At 52.4% G+C, this 19,325-nt stretch overlaps 5 protein-coding genes across 5 annotated transcripts; 4 read left to right on the top strand and 1 right to left on the bottom strand.

Moving 5' to 3' along the window:
* Nucleotides 1-8,649: 8,649 nt before the first annotated feature.
* Z517_10720 (uncharacterized protein) lies at nt 8,650-10,353 on the top strand (the record flags this gene model as incomplete). The annotated part of the gene is made up of 3 exons (XM_013424329.1): nt 8,650-8,821; nt 8,885-9,467; nt 10,260-10,353. 3 exons carry the CDS (start codon nt 8,650-8,652, stop codon nt 10,351-10,353), a joined length of 849 nt encoding a protein of 282 aa, XP_013279783.1.
* A 2,493-nt stretch (nt 10,354-12,846) lies between these two features.
* On the top strand, nt 12,847-13,648 carry Z517_10721 (uncharacterized protein; the record flags this gene model as incomplete). The annotated part of the gene is made up of 2 exons (XM_013424330.1): nt 12,847-12,968; nt 13,180-13,648. 2 exons carry the CDS (start codon nt 12,847-12,849, stop codon nt 13,646-13,648), a joined length of 591 nt encoding a protein of 196 aa, XP_013279784.1.
* Nucleotides 13,649-14,340: 692 nt separating this feature from the next.
* Z517_10722 (uncharacterized protein) lies at nt 14,341-14,874 on the top strand (the record flags this gene model as incomplete). The annotated part of the gene is made up of 2 exons (XM_013424331.1): nt 14,341-14,471; nt 14,595-14,874. 2 exons carry the CDS (start codon nt 14,341-14,343, stop codon nt 14,872-14,874), a joined length of 411 nt encoding a protein of 136 aa, XP_013279785.1.
* Nucleotides 14,875-15,338: 464 nt separating this feature from the next.
* Z517_10723 (uncharacterized protein) lies at nt 15,339-16,978 on the bottom strand (the record flags this gene model as incomplete). The annotated part of the gene is made up of 2 exons (XM_013424332.1): nt 15,339-16,756; nt 16,813-16,978. 2 exons carry the CDS (start codon nt 16,976-16,978, stop codon nt 15,339-15,341), a joined length of 1,584 nt encoding a protein of 527 aa, XP_013279786.1.
* A 1,084-nt stretch (nt 16,979-18,062) lies between these two features.
* Z517_10724 (uncharacterized protein) lies at nt 18,063-19,127 on the top strand (the record flags this gene model as incomplete). The annotated part of the gene is made up of 1 exon (XM_013424333.1): nt 18,063-19,127. One exon carries the CDS (start codon nt 18,063-18,065, stop codon nt 19,125-19,127), a length of 1,065 nt encoding a protein of 354 aa, XP_013279787.1.
* Between the last annotated feature and the right edge of the window lie 198 nt (nt 19,128-19,325).

Here is a 19,325-nt window from a genome sequence, read left to right on the forward strand (position 1 = left end):
GCGTAATAAATGGTAGGGACGGAGTGTCTGAACAAACAAGTGGAAGAGTGTGCAAGTGTATGAGAGCGTGAATCTGAGTGGTGAAAGTGTTGTATGCGAGACAGAAATCAATGCTCGATATTTACTGGCGCGTTGCGGGGCAACAAGCGACGATGTCATTCCCGACTTTTCACCATCCCACAACACAAACATGCACCTCTTCAATGATAATGCCACTCACCACATACATGTCCTCCAAAATCTGGAGAAGCTCTAGGACAAGTACCAAGGATAACAGATTAACGCATCTCATAGGGACCGGCATCCTCGAGAAGTCGTCACTCACACGATCCTGTACCTGGGGCGCAATGGTCACGTGCCGAGACTCCTTCCCTCCAGCCCAAGATTCCTCTACCATACTTGAACTGTACGGGCGCTGACGAGGTTTCTCTCTCACAATGGCCAAATCTGTCCGGATGGACTGTCAATTCCTACGACGAGCCCCCTACCTTTGGAGTGTGGAAACTGCCACCCATAGAGCCAGTCAAGGACAGCATTTGGGACTTGCATCGTGCATGCAATCACTGTCCAGACGGGCAGGCTCTTGACTTGGGAACAAAGTCTGCAGGTATCGCAAAACCGGTTTGGCAAGCCGCCCTTTAAGACACCAAGATCAGCACAGTGATGTTCACAGCAAACATTTTTGGCCTGCCAGATTGGGGGTGAGCAACACCATCACGCCATCACACAGCTCAGCCTCGAGTCAGTGACGCAGATTCTGTTCAACATCATCTTTCCTCTGATTTTATGTGCCCTGAAAGGAAATCTAGAAAGAGAACCAAGAGATTGGGATTAGTGCAACACCTTGTGAGGATGGTGTCGTCAATTTGTCCATCTGCATAACAGGCAAACAGAGATACAAACCCTGGGACACCATGCAGCAAGAGATGAGCGAAACTGAATGGGGCTTGATATTGACCGCTCGAAAGAAACAACGACTTGTCACTCTCACATCACCGCTCGACACGCAGAAACTAAAGGGTACTCACCTGAGCAGCAATACTAATGCATAGATGCCCATGGAATGTGCGACGATCTAACGAAGAGTCTCGCATGATAGTTGAAATAACAATCAAATCGAGTCCCGATTCGAGGTCATTTCCCGCTGATCATCGATGACCCGACGTCAAGTCACGAGGCTCTTTGATCAACGTGCGTGAAGATCCCATCATCGATCAGGAAGGCCAAATAGTCGCTACGAGGTTGGTCGGTGTGAAAGCCCCGCCTGCTGCCTCTCTCCCGAGTCTGATCAACATGGCAAGCTACTCGTATTTCCATGGGCGGCTCCAGTGACGACGCGGGTTCCATTTGATGATCATCGTGCAGCCCACACTCAGCCTGCTTAGGAGCGTGCCCAGACCTGTGACCTGCTTCCGTCGTAGCTCATACGGTACCGAGTACTCGTAGTCCTCGTGATAACTTGTGCTTGTAACAGTTGTGGTCAGATCTTCACGTTGATCATTGACGACAGGGCAAGTAGTGCATGTACTATTCCCCCTTTTCTTTCCCACCCGCATGCCACAAGTCTGGATCCTGGAGCATCCGGGACACGTCTTGTAACGTGCAAGGGACGGTGCAAACGCTGCGGCGGCTCAAACTCTACCTCATACAAGTAGAGAAAGGAGGTAGTCCTCGCCTCCATCATTGGACGGCTTGGTGGGAAGCATCACGATTGCTGCAAATCACCCAAGACAGCAAACCAGCCTTGGTGGACGAACATGAGCTCTCGCGCGGCTGCTGGCGCCACCAGTCAGCCAGCCACAGAAGGCCTCCGAAAAGGATGCGAAATTTCTTCTCGGCTTTGGCTGCACGCTTCTAGGAAACTTTGTACGTCAAACGAGTCCCGAGACGGTCAAGGTTGAGGGGAAAATCCTGCATCAGTCGACCGAGGGAGGTCCACACCTGTAACTGTCCCTCCGCCCGTCCCACGGTTATTCTTGCCAGACTGTTGACTCCCGAAGTGTGTCTTTTCGGGGACCCGGGGATCTCGGGGTTCGACCATGAGCCTCGAGAGCCCCAGTGGCTGCACTAACCAAACTTGTTGAGGGGGGATTTCGTGAGACTGCCAGGGTGCGCAATTCTGAGGTCTGGGCACGCTTGCTAATCGCTAGCCGATGAGAGTGGACACCGTTTTAGCCATGTAAGCCTGGAAGGAATCGGACCAGGTGAGCCTGGAATTGCTCTGCAGGTGATCGAAATGAGCATTGGGGGTGACAAGCCTGCGCTCACTCGGAAACGCCTTGTTTCAGTGCTTGGATCCCCTCGTATCATCCCAGATGGTCCGTGCAGACGTGTCAACAAGTTTGACATAAAGAATTGTGTAGCGAATACAACAATATACTAGCCGCCTACCGCAGATCAGCAGCGTGATTGTACCGAGTACTCGTAAAGGGGAACCCGGCAGCTCTGTCAAGGACAATACCAGCACTGGCACCTCTGGATGTTAATCAAACTTACTGAGTCCCAGCAGAGGGGGAGAAACGATCCCAAAAGGCTTCGAACAGGGTTAAGAGGTGGATAGTACCTAGAAAGTAGTCCCGTCTCGTCGAAGGATGGCGTGCTCAGATTTCTAGGCTCGGAGGGGGAGGCTGACTTCGAGGATGATCAGGGGAGCTTCTTCTCCCAGCGAGTGGAACCAACAGCGCAACCGTGCCAGGGATGGCTGCCACGTGGAAATGTGAGCGGGGAATCAATCCGGCTGGCTTGAACGGCCTCGTCCATCAAGTCTTAGCCTGGTGACGGCGTGTCCAGTAGGATAGCTTAGGAAGCTAGCGTCCTAAAAGCGCCCGATGACAGGAATTGGCTGCCCTTCGTGACCTGTCATTCGAGCAAAGGGAAAGGAGAGACAATGGACAAGGGAATAGCGTGATGAGCAGCCGAATACGAGGTTTGTTGGTAGAAGGGTGCATCCGAAGCCGTGCACTATTCGTATCTCTCTGCCTTGCCTTGCTTGCCTGGAAAGTCGAAAAGGATTCAGGCAGCCTGCTGGAGACACCAAGACCATCCTATCCTAGTAGAGACGCCCCGGGGTTGGATAATGAGCGAGCCCCACGACCATGGCGATCTGAGACCGAAATGGACAGGCTTCGTTCGCCGCTTGGTCTCCGAAGGATTTTCCTGGTAATTCATACTTTGACTCAAGGTGCATCATGGTCAGCCTGAGATTTCCCAAACTCGCCCTCGATCTGGACATGGAAAGGATTGCTCAATGATTAGCCCACACGACTTCGGCTTCTCCTGACGCCAGCGCTTGTCGAAGCTCCACGACGTGCGGAACATTCTCGCTTCTAGAAGCCGGGTTTCAGACAGGCCTGAAATGGGGCGTCGTTAGATAAACAGTTTAAGGTCTCAGTTCCAGTATGAATTTCCGTGCCGAGTCTTCATCATCCCTAACAGCACCAATCTTGTGCCCAGTACGTACTTGGTACGGCTGCCAAAGATGTCCCCAGAAGAGCTTGAAATGGGCTCCTCGAGGGATGCAAGGCATATTCGTTCACAGTTTCCCTAAGGGGCGCAAAGCATCCTCGCAGGACATCAACGCTCATGGTTTTCTCGCTTGAATTATAGATATGCGTGTAGTTGAGCATGTATGTTAGGAATTTATCTCTAGACATGGTGTTCCTTGCACATTGTTTTGAATCACCGTTTAGTTGCGCGCCTACAAGTTAGCGCCTCTCGTATTGAGAGCTTCTTCGGGGTTTCTGGGCAACTGTTTCTGGGGATCTCGCGGTCCTTACCTAGTCTTGCTTAGATCGGCTGACACCCACTTGCTGTCGAGTCAGTCTGAGTAGCCGGACTGTCGATCACTGGGATGAGATGAAAACATTCATCCTGCCGATTTTTGGACAGAAGAAGCAACAGGACACAACAATAATGATCCACAGGGCCTGATCTCAGATCCATTCTGCGTAGAGCGGACACGCAATGGATGATCTTCGGAACAATCACGTACTCTGACTGTGACCCAAAGCTCTCCTCACCCAGGTCCTTTTCCTTTATCTAAAGTCAATTCTGACGTTCTTAGCTATGAGCACCATCCATATCGATGCCCAGAAGTCACTTAGGTGCCTAGGATTGTAGGTACGAGGTACACTGTTCAAGACAATGCACGAGGCCGTAAAGGATTTCAGGGATCGGCCCCCCCAGCGGAGGGATTCTAGGAAGATGATCCCAGGATCGTCTGCATAGCGCTTGTTAGCCTGTATCATGTTTGTTTTGGGGAAAGCCTGAAGCAAAAGAGGTGCACGAGTACCTATGTACAAGACGACCATGTTACACGAGCCTTAGTAGCCACGTGGTCCTGGTAACAATTGTTGGGGGGAAAGAAAAGAACAGTCCAAATGGGCTAACAAACCTGACCTACCCAGATCCATGCACGTAGCCTTCGCCTAAAAGGGGGGATTTGTTGACCGCTTGACCATTTGTTTCCTGTCTTCAAGTCTTGAGGCGTTGATTGTAACATGCTGAAAGGAGACAAGTCATTGCCTACACAGTTCCTACCATAGTCACTGACTTTGGGCGTTTCTTTTTTTTTCTTTTTTTGTATCAGTACCACTGGGACAATTGTACAGAACAATCTAGACCCCAAGATGCCCAACAGCAGGCAACCAAGATAGAAGAGATAGCAGGGTGTAGGGGCTGACAAAGCCTCCTGCAGACCTTGTTCTTCTGTGCAACATGCCTCGTAAAACCCGATGGTTCTTGTTGCACCTTTCTTTCGAAATCGGGGTAAGATGGTGCGCTCTGGGATATGCATGCAGTCACAATTGCATGGGGCTGCAGCATAATAGTGCAGGCGGTAGGGTTGATTGGGACATCTCGCGTAGCTTTCCCACGTTACACGGCGATTTCTGTTTCCGATAGACATCGTTGGACAACCAACACAAACCTCAAACCACCGGTGACGAGGCGGACCACAGAGCATGTTCCCTTTTCATCTCGCGTTAGCACCGTGGTCCGCACAGGGCAGGCTAATGGAACCATGCACCGCACGCGATCGCAGATTTCAATCACATTGCGTGGTGGAGCTGCTGACAGGGAGAGAGACAGACAAGGACAGGGAGTAGTGAATTCCGTGTGTGCAATGCTAGGCGTCTGTATGAGGAAGGTCACCACTCGGAAGCTGCATGGGAAATGATGAGGATGTCACTGATGATGATCAAACGGCTCCATGGGCCCATGTGCAACACGATCGACACCGCGTGGCTGACGAGGGCTAGGATTGTGACGATGACTAGAAGTTTTGATTGGGTGACCTCCCGAATGACGCCGCTGCTTCGGAACCAACAGGGGGGGCATCTGCCCACTTATATTCGCCAAGTAAAGTGGACATGGGGGGGATGGCCAGGAGAGATCACAGATGCAGCTCTCGCACAAAAAGCAGGGCAAGCAGCATGTCCCGAGTACTTGGTTGCTCCGTGTTTGTTGCTCTTGTTGGGCAACCATATAGCTTGGGGACCATAGCTCTCAGATGCCACATTGCGTGAGAGTTATGATATTCGGTGTCAATCCTGAGAACAAATACTAGGGATGTTTTGCTGGAGGTCGAGTCTCTTTCTGTCATGGCGCAGATCTGTCCAGTTGGCAACGCGACGCAGGGATACCAGGGCAAGCCCTTAGTGTGTGTAAAGACACCATCCGTTTCTTCATTGGCAGTGCAGGACCAGGTCATCAATAAGCGAGACTATCCAAGGCGAGCACGGGTGAGCCACTAGAGTGACTTGATGTGCATAATCTCCGATTGAAGCTCATTGGACTGGGCGATGAGGACTCTTTAAGCGAATACCTAGGGGCTTGATGTTGTATGCTTTCCACATGGTCCACGTTGACAATCCCAGCTCTTTAGCATTTTCATTTACCTCTTCTCCAGTCGTCACGAGCCCAACGGCGACTGGGGTGCCGGACAATTTTAGTACAGGAGGTGGGAAGGCAGGAAGTGTGTGGAGTATTTGTGAAGGTTTTTTGTCTTTCAGTAAATACTGGTACTTGTAGGAGGTATTCGGAGGGTCGATCGTGTAACCTGGTGTACGGAGTCTAAGTTGTCTGTGCGTACGAGGTAGTTCTGTTAAAGGAAACACTCCTTCAAGGTAATGCGTCCGAGAGAACAATGATTGGTGTTGGCTTGTACTGTATGTAGGGGTGACAGATGGTCGGGTTACCTCTGGCTAACAAAGTCCCGCGTGGCCCTCGTGGCCTTTGCTGCATGGTTTCAAAGTTGCCACTTTCTCATTTCCCATAACAGGAGCGGGCGTTAGAGAAAGATGGTGACGGTTCGGTTCGATCAGGGCAGCCTTGCAAGCAGCTGTACGGAGTACTCGACTCATGTCGCAACCCTGCGAGCAATGTGGCAGACAGGGTTCACCCAAGGGTGCACGAGGCAACCGTTATCTAATCGCATCGAGGTAACACAAGACCAAAGAGGCTTCGTCGCCCCTTGGCAGGCTTAGGTGCCAGGGCTTAGCCTAGCTCAGGCTAGCCTGGGCCTCTGAGGGCCCTCCAACGCGCACGCCCATGCTCAAGCCCTTGGCCATCAACCACCAGGCAGGAAGGCCCTCCCTGGTCCCTGGGAAAGGCACCTCCACTCGTTAGCTCGAGACTAAAGGTTTGCCGCTTGATCGTCTGATCGATTTTGATCGTGGTTCGGCACCCACCATCCCCCAAGGGGCCTCAGCCTGGGGCGTTGGAACCCGTGAACCCGGGAGATCTCTGGAAGCAGTTGGTTTCCAGGTTTGTTGTCCTCCTGTGTCCACTGCCGAGAACCTCGAGCCGTTCAAGGAAAGCCCAACATGACCCTAAAAGTCAGCCCTCCGTTTTCCTGTTGGGCAGCCCTCCTCGCTTAACGAACAAACAAGATACGGAGTACATTTGCCGCATTGGCGACAGCCATTGGCCCTTTCCTGTCCCAGCACAACAATCACTTTACAGGACGATGGTCTCTATACATTGCACAACTGATAATTGTGGATGAGAATCCAACACGCTTTCTCAGCGATGGGTCTTTGGGAAGTTTGCTAAAGAAAGCCACCCTTCGCGCCTTCCCACTCTTTCTTCCCCCCTCTTCTGATTCCTTCGGCGCCGTTCCGAATTGGCCTCGAATGCTGCCTCATCGGGTTCCCTCCCCCCCTCCTCCCCCCAAAATAAATGCCTGCGCCAGCGTATTACATTCACAACCCCGGCATCGTTGATCATCCCCCGGGCAGTCGCACAAGTCGGTTGCTTTGGTGAAGTCGATTCACGCCTTGCCGTTTTTCCCTTTGGATCGAGCCTCTCTCGACTCATACAGTACCACCATACCCAACCTGAACCAGAACCTCTTGTTTCCCCCAAATCCACTGCCGAGAACTGTACGTATACCTCTTCCTCAAGAGACTGAGCTGACTCTTCTCGCTAGTCACTCTCCTTCCCTTGCAGGACTGTCCTTTTTCACCCTTAGCTCACCAAGCCGGCCTCCCCCAGGTGCGCCAGTGACGCCACCTCAGCCGTTCTTGGGCCAGGTTGGGCCTTTTTCGGGAGTTTACCACGCACGCACCACCCACACGAGGAGGCCCAGCAACCCACAGCCATACAGGTGACGGCCATCGTCCTCCATGCGCCCTCCGAGTCCGGAAACGGTCAGCAGTCGCCATGGTATGACGGGGACCTGGTCTTGACGGGCCCAAATTACCCACTCCCCAGGCCTGTCGCCGCTCATCCATCCCACCCCTACACCTACCGTGGCTTTAAACTTACTTCTCGCCCACTTTTGATCTTCACCCAAGCCCGCACATCGCACGCCTTCGAGTTACCAAACCAGGCACCGGTGCTAGGTGGGCACTGGACAAGATATCCCTTCAGGCCACGGCCTTAGACCAGTGGAGTGGGATAGCCCGTGGCCAGCCGACCCTCCCAATCACTCTCTCTGGAACCACCGAACGAAAAATACAATCAAGCCCACCCTCCCCCCGAGTCCTTGTTCTCGACGATCTTCACCTCTCGTACCCCTCGGCTCCGGAAGCGCCCTCCTCCTCGTTATTTGTGGCCCTCTCTCCAAGGGCTGCTCATTCTCTCTGGCTCTGTCGCTTGCCCCAGCATCCCTTTCTACAACACAAGCGAGCCGTTCGTCGATTTGTGTGAAGAACGATCCAGTCCTCTGAGAAAAACCACCTGGGCTGTTTGCTTCAGCTCCCACTGCAACGTCACCACCCTGGATTCCCACCAACCGATTCCTGACCCTTCACCATCCAATATCTCTCTTCCTCCGTCTCTTGTAACCATCCCCGCCAGTAGACACATTTATCTCTGCTCTCACCATAGTCCCCTCCTTCCAGTACCAGACAGGCGAGGATTTGTAGATCCCAATCCTATCTCGATCTTCCGTGGACGAAGGCCCCCGTTCCCACCACCCTTTCGACTCTTTGATCCGAGCAGGGCAAAGCCTACACAGACTTCGCTTCTTCCCTGTCATTCAGTTCTTCTCCCAGAAAGTCTGAAAGAGTAGCCGTGGATCGTTGTTGTCGTCCACCAGTGTCACAGGCCCTGCCGGCATTGCACACTTTTCTCAACGAGTCGGACTGGGAATTTCAACCACAACAAGTTTGCCATAGGCAATTTTGTCAACATCTTGCCGGTGCTATGGCATTGGCATTGCTTCCACCTTACCACTCGAACTACCCTCTACAACATCCTCTACCCTCGCCAACGGTACTGCTGGCTTCAGCGGCAATGGAGCAGGCCAATAAGTTCAGGCCATCGCTACCTTCAATTTCCAGTCTCATCGAGGCAGTTACGGAGCAGTCTGAAAAAGGTAGGCGATGTCATCGTCTGATCGCACCCCATGATGGAAGAGTCATGCTCTAACTGCCACCAGGAAACACATCTTCTCCAACATTCGGGGCTCCGCGAAGGATATCTGGAGGTTCACATGGACAGGGAATCAGCCCGGAAAGACCACAACTATCAGGAAGCCCCCGAAGTCTTCCCCCACCGACACCAGAATTACCGCCGCCGTCGAGATTCGACTTGCCCCGACCCTCTCCCATCAACACTTCGCCGAGCTCAGGCCCCAACCGAAGCAGTTATCATCAAAGCACGAATCCTGAGTTGTACGCTCAACGGCCATCAGCTTGTCCCCCGGTGACGGAAGCAGCCACGACATATCCTTCGTCAACTGACTCGAGAGCATGGCCACCTTCGCATCTTCCAAGGCTTGCCCCGGACGCTGTGCAGTCAGACCAGCCGCCCAAAGCTCTAGCAGTGCCTTCAATCGAGGCACGTCCAGCAGAGGTACCAGCATACAATGGACTTTCTCAGCAACGGCCTCTGCCGACAGATTTCCCGGGCCCCATTCCTAACATTGGGGTGGCAACCATCGACCATACGGCGGGGCCACCGTGGCAGCTTCCTCAGTACTATCCCCCCGTCCACAACTCATATCCTCACAGCCACGAGCGGTACATATGCCCGACTTGCCACAAACCCTTCTCCAGGCCGAGTTCATTAAAGATTCACACTTACTCGCATACGGGAGAGAAACCTTATAGGTGCAAGTACGAGGGCTGCGGGAAATATTTCAGTGTCAGAAGTAACATGAAACGACACGAAAAGGGATGTCATGGGGGTGAAACAGCTGCAGCGCGAGGTTCCTTTCCCCGAACGAGCTACTGAACGTCACCCTACTGGCAATTTTGCCTTGTCATCTATCTTTCAACCCAGAAGAAAGTCCACCCTTACGACAGACCAGCGCGCTCGTCTTAGCTTCTCCCGCATCCGCGGACTTTTTCTGTGGGAGGCAATAAAATTCTAAAGGAGACCGTGCGACTTTATCTGCAATTTCCACTGGCCAAAAGTTGGTCGACAGCATTCCCCAGGCTTCTCAACAACATGATCGCATGAGTCTCTCCAAGTGCTTTATGTTCGCTTCATGGGGCAGCCACGACAGCAGCAAACTGCTCTTCCGCCTCCTCTTTTGCATTTACCTGGCATCTCATGTGTGTGTGTTTTATTTTTCAAAGTCTTCTGCGTTCAAGCGATGGGTCTTAGGAAAGGTGGGAAAGGGTCAACACGGACGTGCTTGAGAAATGAAGCATGTTAGCATGGTTGGGATCGGGGATTAGCATTTGGAAACACAAAAACCAGACCTGTTCACAGAGAGACAGCATTTTCTCCTAGCCTCGTGCATTCATGCTCAGAGTAACCGAGAGGTTCTAACCACAACCTCTGTCTTATCACACATATCTTGATAGCGACATCACGGAGAGGTTCAAAGGCATCCCGATCTCAGGCTGGTACAGAGAACACCCAGTCTTGGAGAAAAGGCTTGGGCCAGCAGAAGCATAGATGATGGAACCTATGCTCATGTACATTATTCGCGCGGGCACAGATGAACCCGTGGCCATGACTTGGTGACTGAAGGATAGCAATTAAAGCCTGTACAATACCAGATAATTGACAACAAGTCTGAGGATACCCTCACACCCTTGATCCTCATACCTCGTCTACGACACAATGTTCCTGTATGCGCAGTCGCAGTCGCAGTCGCAGTCTCCAGATCGTCACCCAAAAGATGGACCAGCATTGCCCAGGCTTTCCTGACCAGATACTTTCCGTCGCGTTCCAAAGTGCTGGGTCCTCGTATCGCACAAGACCTGACGCTATTGAAAGTGCGACGACATGTTCTAGCTTCATGCCGGAATCGAACGTCCCGCCAATCGATACAGGAACGAACATGGCAGGAGTGGGACAAAGCAGGCGAGATGTTCTAGACCGCTCTTCTCTCTTTTCGCAGCTTGTTAAAGACCGCCGCCTCTTTTTGTGGTTCGTTTCCCCATTTTACCAGCGCCCCAAGCCGGCAACATGCTATGCGAACATCCACACAATCCTTGTTATAGAGGTCAATTGGCAGCGATAGGTGGACGTGGAGTCTTTAGACTAAGCGACGTTTTGGGGGCGGACGTAGAGTCCACGTGGGTTTCCGATAGTTGATGAATTAGTGCACAAGCCACATTCGCCGCGTCGCCGAACAGCCACGTGGTGGAAGACAAAAGTCTGAAGAAGCCTTAGCTGCGATGGTGGCCAGGCCAGGCCCGCCGAGTCAGCGAAGTCAGCGAGTCAGCGAGTCAGCAATTGTCGCAACTTGCCGTCACCTCAGCTCGCTACCGAACAAGCGAGATCCCAAGCTCCAAGCTCTGACCACCCCCCAAAAGGTTGTTCTCACACCACCTTTGGCGCAATTGCTCTGGGTTGCGTCCAGAGTACAAAGTACTGTTAGGCTGCTTGTGTGTCCCCGAGTTTCAACGGAGCTAAAGTCGTGCATGGCGCAAGGGATCGCTCTTTCGCAAACCTTGCTGGCCACCAGAGATAATCTTGGGTCGCGATTCTGGTTTTTCTTTCCCTTGGATCTGGACCGAGTTCGGACGACGGAGCTCCTCGCGTGGACTTTGCCGGCAAGTTCATCAACTCACCCTCCCGCATGCCGCATTGGGTGAAAAGAACGATGCATCGCACGGCACCGTTGACTCTGCACCGAGAAGTCATCCCTTGCGTCAGACGTTCGAGAACCTCCCGGCCCACCAAACTATCCGCGGTCTTGATGGGCAATGAAGACCATCACCCGGCTTGGTATAAATTCTGCGACGGGCGAACCACGGCTCGGATAGGATTGGACTCCCGGTGTAACATTGTGTGCGCCCCGGGTCATGTTCAGAGAAGCCGCGTGATGTAGGTAGTGTGCTTCTCGACGCATGGAGATTGCCGGTTTGCAGCTGGAGTTGTGATGTTGCACGAGCCACCCGGCTTTCTCTGGTCAACAGGATACACCACCGTACTGCAGCTTCGAAATGGAATGTGGAATACAGTGGGAGCGACACGCTTCAACCCCAGTAGGTCATCCACGAAGAGAGCTACTGCATCTTGTGTCCCAAGCACCGTCAATAACTCTGGCAATAATACAATTCTCCCCCATGGGATCTTAGGATGTGATGTTTCTCTTTGCTTTTGTCCGACACTCTATGGGCAGTATCGTCATTCACCCTGCCCCTGGATCTTGACGTCGCGGTCTGAGTGTACGAGCTGGGCATGGTCTCGCTGGCGTTGAATCCTAGTCGATGTGGAAGAGGGCGGAGGGAAGAACAACTATAGCACCGTCCGATGATGCGGTCCATAAGGAGCCCCATAAAGAACATGGGCACAGTTGTCCTTTCTGCCAGCTGTTGCATGGGGGCTTAAAAGGGGAGCTGGTATCAGGCTTGAAGGACACCATTTCGACAACGCATGTCGTCCGAATGGTTCACGGCAGCTGTTGGAGATCCCAGAGGTCGTGGACAAGCCGCATTCAAACCCTGTGAGGAGCCAGAAACGTGAAAGAGGCAATTCCAATCCATCATGATGTGTTTGTTTGCTTGTGGGAGTCAATACAAGATTGCTGCCCGCGCATTGTCGCTCGCGCATTGTTACCGGGTCAGTCTGATGCCCGACCTTTGTCGACAGATGGTTTCCTCGATCAGTAGCATCGCTTGCTATGTGATTCAGAGAGCCTCTAGGCGAAATTTCGCGGGCAGTCTTTCACTTTTCCATCAATAAACATGCGTTTCAATTTCTCTCCATCTTGTCTAACCTCACCTTCATCCAACTTCCCCATCACCGATACTTCTCAGGCATCTCTCCAACATCCTCATACAACTGGTACGGCTGTTTTTCCTTCTCAGATTCATTGAGCAGGCTTACTGATCATCCATCTCTCGTGTATCTAGGCGTCCAGCAGATTCCCGATTCCTCAACCCCTTGATCCTTCCTCTCAAGTCGCTACAACTCGAAGAGCATCCTTCATTCACCATGAGTCCAATTGTGGGTAACGAGGCCTTCCTTGCTGCTTGTATCAAGTATGCCAAAGAGAAAGTCACTGTCGACTTCGAAGCGCTTGCCAAAGAACTCAAGATGAGCAAGGGTGGAGCGGCGTAAGTCTTCTATTTCCCTTTGTGTTGTTGGCCTCGAAGATGATGTGGTGGCCTGTCCACTTGCTTCCTATTATCCACCACGAGTCCACCGTTCATTTGCTGCTGGGGCATGTCTGATCATGGCTACTCCTCTCTCCCCCTCTCTCTTCATCCCCAAAAGTCCCAACTTCGGCAAAGGTTCAATTGGTTTACTGATTCGTCTGATCTGTAGCAACAAGTTCCGTACTATCATGAAGCAGTTGGAGGAAGATGGTGCGGTGTGGAACAGCATGGACGATCAGGCCGACCCAAAATCTACTTCTACTACCGGTGTCAAGCGCAAGGCTACTACCAAGAAGGGCCCTCGTTACAACTTGGCGAGAATCGATCCCGTCGGACGTCGCGATGTCAGCAGTGACGAAGCTACGGAACAACCTCCCCCGAAGAAAGCTCGCGGTAAAGCTACCAAGACCAACGCCCCCAAGCTCGGCGCCGGGGATAAGAATGATGAAGAGAAGAAGCCAAAAGGAAAAGGTGTCAAGAAAATCTCTCCTGCGACTCCAAGCGATGGCTGTTCGGGTGATGACGAAGCGACTCCCATCAAGAAGGAGATCAAGACGGATGTTCCTAATGCGAAGATGATCGAACCCGTGGGGTCTGTTACAAAGACTGACACAGTGCCGCCTAAGGAGGGTAACTAGCGAGGCAAGGAGACTTTGTGCCATCATGCAGGTGCATCAGATGTTTCTTGGTTCCTTGGTTCCTCGAGTTGGTGAACATCAATCGTAATGGAAGATAGCTGCGGTGCTGGCGCATCAGAAAGAACACAGGATAGTCACGACATTGGCATCGGAGAAGAGAAACACTTGGGTGGATCACTCTTCTTCTGAACACCATAGGGCATGTAGCTCGTGATAGCATCCCCAAGAACGAGTTGAGATAGCTTTTCCACTCTCAACTTTTGAGACAAAGCAGAATGAATTGATCAAGTCTCACATTCCCTTGACGTTTCTCTATTGTTTAGGCGTAAATCCCAGTAGAATTGGTTGAGAAGTGAGAAGTTCATGAGCCGTTCCGGGCTCATTTATCCAGAAGGACGTGGTTCCAAGTGCGTTGAGGCATACGGCGACATGCTGCGGCATTTTCTATTTAAACCTTTCTTCCACCGTCCAATTTTCTTTTCTTTCCTCTACATCTTGCCGATATCCAGCTCAACATCCTCTCCACTGTCCTCTGTTCTTCAGACCTTTCCACCATTCCAAGTTCAAATAGCAAACGCCAAACCAAACTTCTTTCTCGCAACAACCTGTAAGTTAACCCAGGCTGTTGTGCCAACGCCTCCATTTCTTCCCTTCAAACTTTCAAACTTACATCGACTGACTGATATCAGAAGATGGCTCCTGCACCCAACTCTGTCGATGACTTCACGTTCATCATGACATGCCTCAAGCATGCAGATGTGAAGCCCAAGATCAACTTTGAGGAGGTCGCAAAGGAGACGGGTGCGAAGGGCGAGAGCGCATGGTACGTCGCCCTTTTAGTTTCATATTAATGACTCTTGTTCTATCTCGCAAACATATCTCCCATGCTCGGTAACTACCTGAAGAGGCTGTGGACGCTGATTTGATTTCCGCTTTTTCCTTACAGCTATCATCGACACTGGCAAATCATGAAGAAATGGGGTCTTGCGGGGACTCGTGGAAAGGGCCGTAATCCAGCTCCAGCTGCGTCAACCAAGGTTACGGCATCACGAAAGCGCAAGCCAAAGAACGAGGCCGACAGTGATGGTGGCCCACCCGCTAAGAAGGCCAAATCCCCTCTGAGCAAGAAAGCCATGCAGCCAAAGGTGGAGGAAACCGACTCTGAGGATGAAGAGAGTGAGGAAAAGCATGTTGTCGGTGCCAAAGTCGAAAAGGGGCTCGAATGAGGCATTGTAGCAGTGGCCCTCGCAAGGAACCGACAAGGGACAGTGTACCATTCCTGTCTTCAACCGGGGCTACCATCTCCTCCAGGACAACTCGGAGATGAACTATTCGAGCTGGAGACACGGATTGCTCGGTCAGACAGAGGAAACATGAGCTTTGGAGCCTAGGCAATATCATCAAAGCGTACGGATGATCAATCACAGTACCTCTCGTGGCAGAGGGACCAGGGATGAGGCTCAAGCCTGAAGACATGTGGAGACATATGATGCCTTCCTCATTGAGAAGGATCTAGATGCTGCTTTAATGAGGCGAGTAGAAGAATGCTTCGCCGCCCAGATGCTAAGCCCAATCCGTAAACTCTAAACTCGCCTGATTTTGGTTGCGTCACTGACTGCGTCGACCTCCTGGCTTCATCCTCGTCTGTGCGCAGCACCCTTTCTATTCGGTATACCCTTCTGTGTGCAGTCTAATCCGTCGATTGCACCCGCTCGATGTGCGTCTCAACAGCCTTGACGTCCTTGTCCTCCAACTTCCCCAGCAGCTCTCGTCCCTTCGCCGTCGCCGCCTGGCCGCCGATCTTCGCGTCTTCGCCGTCAAAACAGATTGCTATCGTCTCCAGGCTGTGACCCTTTGTCTCGATGTAGAAGAAGTACACTACCACGGACTGGATCGCCAGCCAGATGATGTAACACAGATAGTACTTCCACTGGATGTTTTCGAGCGCCACGGGGTTCACATAGTTGGAGAAGAACAGGCCGGCCGCCACGCTGAGCAGCATGACGGTAAGATATCGCGACCGCAGGTAGAACGGCGAGATCTCCACGACGTAGCCGATCAACAGGCCTGACCAGGCAAGGTTGTAGAAGAACATGAAGATGAAGATGAGTGCGATCACCGCCCGTCCCGCGGCCGTGGTTCCGTGGGCCTGTTGCTGCTGACTGGCAATCGTCCAGCCCGTCATGGCAATGCACATGCCGAAGGTTGCCGTCAGATAAAGAGGCCGGCGGCCCAGTTTGTCGACGGCAAACGCCATGCCCGTGGCGATACACATGTTGAAAATGGTCAGACAGCCATTCAGGATGAGCTGGGAGTTGGAATCCGTGATGCCGATTTGGGACAAGACGAGGAAGATGTAGTAGGACACGATCCCCGAGCCCGCGGTCTGGCTGAAGATGCCCGCGGTGACGACAATCAGTAAGCGGTGTCGATTTCCTTTGGTCGACCAGAGCTCGGAGATGCCGCGACTCGCAAATTCCTTTTCCAGCGCCATGGTTTCCAACACTTCGCGGTATTCACTCTCGACGAACGCCTGGCCGGATGCAGGACCGTGGAAGCGCTGGAATATCTTTTTCGCTGTTTCGTGGCGGCCTTTGACGATATGGTACCTGGGACTTTCGGGCACGAGCCAGATCAAGAAGAGTTGAATGACCGATGGGAAGGCCTGCAATATGCTGGGAAGCTTCCACGACCATTGACTCTGCATCTTGAGAGTGCCGTACGTTGTCCAACTAGCGATAATGGAGCCCAGATACCACAGAGTATTGTAGATTGTTGTCAACCTTGCACGATATTGAGGGTGAGACAGTTCGGTGATGAGCATCGGCGAGCAACTTTGGGTATACACGATTCCGAGGCCGATGATGAAACGAGAGGCAATGAACATGCCAATGTTGATGGAAACAGTCTGTAAGATGACGCCCAAGAAAATCAGGGAGCTTCCGAGCAAGATGGTCCACTTGCGGCCAATGTGGTCTGCCAAAAATGGCACCAGAGGTAGGCCGACGACTTGTCCGACCGAGAAAATGGCGTTCAGGAGTCCGAGTGTGGAGGCAGAAGGTCGATGAAAAGTGTTCTGCCAATAGCTCAACGTTTGCAGGCCGTTCACTTCCCTCATGGTCAGTTTGCTTTGGCTTGTCTGTAAGTCAGACGAGGCAACTTACTCATGGATCCATCATAGCCGTTCGTGGCCGACGACAGCAGCAGAATCGCACACAGGAAATGTAAGTGGATGAGAGATTTGTGCTTCCACCACTTCACCTCCGGAAACTCCTGACCTCCCACGACCAATGTTTGCGACTTGGGAATCTGGGAAAAGAGTTTGACCATGATTGCAAAAGTACACCGAGCATCGAGCCAACAGGAAGGATATGCGGGCACCGAAGAAGTCCACGGACTATGTCCATGCTTTTGTATTTCTCCTGGCAAAGAGAATCCACTGAGGAGACATCTGGGGAAAGTGTCCGGACCACAGTCCGGGGAAACATTGGGTGCACGACAATCTCCCCAAACGGTATACAAGGATGTTCTCCGGCTCTGCTGAACGCCCTCGGGTAGCAGTTTCTGGAGTCTGGGAGACGTCAACGCTCGAGGGAATAGGAGAATCTCGGGCTGGTGTTACATTGCTGTACCGTTCCATGGTTGTCGCCCCGAGGTAGATGGCGAACACGCATGGCGAAGAGATCACAAGGCAAGTTCGCACCTGGCCATTCTTCCTGGAAGAGCTACCAGCTAACGCACAGAGTGCAACTCCAAGGTCCACTCATCGCCCTAATTCTCTGGACGATCATGGCAAAATAGTAATAGCCATGGTCGATCATCCGACGCGGCCACACTCCGACCTGCGCTGTGCCATTGATTTTCACGAGTCAGGCCTCATGATTGGCTACCGGCCAACGGGGCGCAGACGGCTTGATAAAGGCTATGACCTGTACTAGCTGCTTGGATTGTTACCATGGTCTAGTTGACAACAGGCGATACGCGAGTCGATATGGGGATTGTGGGGAGTCGAGGAGGGGTGCATGATGGAGAGGTCCATGTTGCTACAAGCGGAGAGGTAACCCACTCCCATTAGCCTAAATGGCTATTATCAACCGTCTGCTGATACCCAACTGGACCTTGTCGCAGCCTTTGATTCGAGACACGACCGTCAGCTTCTTGCTTCCGGTGGAAACAGCCGCCCTCAGTGTGCCGCTTCCAACGCACAAGTGGGGGAATCCGATGGCCAGAGGAAGACCGACTCGTACCACAATTTTTGAGGGATTGAAATCTTCAAACCTCGGGCATTGAATCCAAGAAGAAAGAGGTGGAGAGTGAAAGCCATCGTTGCCCTTGTAGCACTTCTATCTCTGGTCACCACGGCTCTCAGATCGCATCTCGAATTGTCAAGATTACCATGGCACCCTCAGCGATAATGGATCCGCCAGCTTCAAGGACACCGACATATGTCGATGGGGCTTTGATTACCGATGTTGAGAAACACGGCGACAATCCTGTCGTGATCCGTCTAACCGATGAGGAACTTCACTCAGGAAATACCCGACCGGAAACACTGCAAGAATGTCTCAAGTACTTCCACCGCGACGGCTTCGTGGTGCTGGAGAACGCCATTCCCGACGAGCTCGTCGACCGCCTATACAACCGCATGGTACAAGACAATGTCGAGTTCCTGCGGAAGAAGCATATGCATTGGAATCAGGGCGCCGCAACAGGGAATGTCAGCCAGATCCCACCACTCGAACCCGAATATTTGGACCGCGACTTCTATGCAAACCCGCACATGATTCACGTCGTGGAAAATCTGCTCGGACCTAAACCCGAGCTCCGTTTTGTCAACAGCAATGTTGCTTGTCCGGGCGGGACGGCACGTCAAGCCGTGCACAGCGATGTTAGCCACGCGTGGCCGGAAATTCCGTTTGGGTTGGTGATGAACATCTACCTGCAGGACTCGGACGAGAGAAACGGGGTGACGGAGGTGTGGTGCGGGACTCACAATGCCTATCCACAGAAAGAACAACAGGCATTTTCCGATCGAGGCTGGATCAAGAAAGAGTACATCCAGGAACGGGCCAAAATCAAGCCTCCTGTCCAGCCCAAGGTGCGGAAGGGCAGCATCTGCTTCCGGGACCTTCGGCTCTGGCACGCTGGCATGCCCAACAAGAGCGACAAGCATCGCATCATGCTGGCGATTGACTACTTTGCACAGTGGTACCAGTGTCCTATGACCACCAAGCTACCATTGACCATGAAGAGCAAGATCGAGCGCGAGTGGGAGGGTATCTCGACGGTCGGAGTTGAATGGGTCGAGGGCGAGCTCAACAGTCTGGACGTTCCCTTTTACCTCAACATGACCCAGGACCCGAATCTGTATCTGCTCCAGACGGAGAAGGGCTTCCAAGATCCCAAGGGAAGGCAGACAGGCGAGTATAAGTTTGATACGGTGAAAGTCACGGACCAGAATTATTGGACTCCAGAGTAAAATGACCACGTGCACCGGTAGCAGAAAGAGTTTGTTACCTTGTTTGCGCTCTCTCTCTCTCTCACTCTCTCTCTCTCACACACACAGTTCCCTCTGTTCCCATTGTCGCCAGCGCGTTCCAGATTCAATGTCCTGTTAGTGTCTGTTCGGATAACCTCCCTCATCGTGCTTTCTTTTTCGTTCTCTTTGTTTTTGAGT

Source organism: Fonsecaea pedrosoi, assembly GCF_000835455.1.
Source record: "Fonsecaea pedrosoi CBS 271.37 unplaced genomic scaffold supercont1.7, whole genome shotgun sequence".
Taxonomy (NCBI): Eukaryota; Fungi; Ascomycota; class Eurotiomycetes; order Chaetothyriales; family Herpotrichiellaceae; genus Fonsecaea; species Fonsecaea pedrosoi.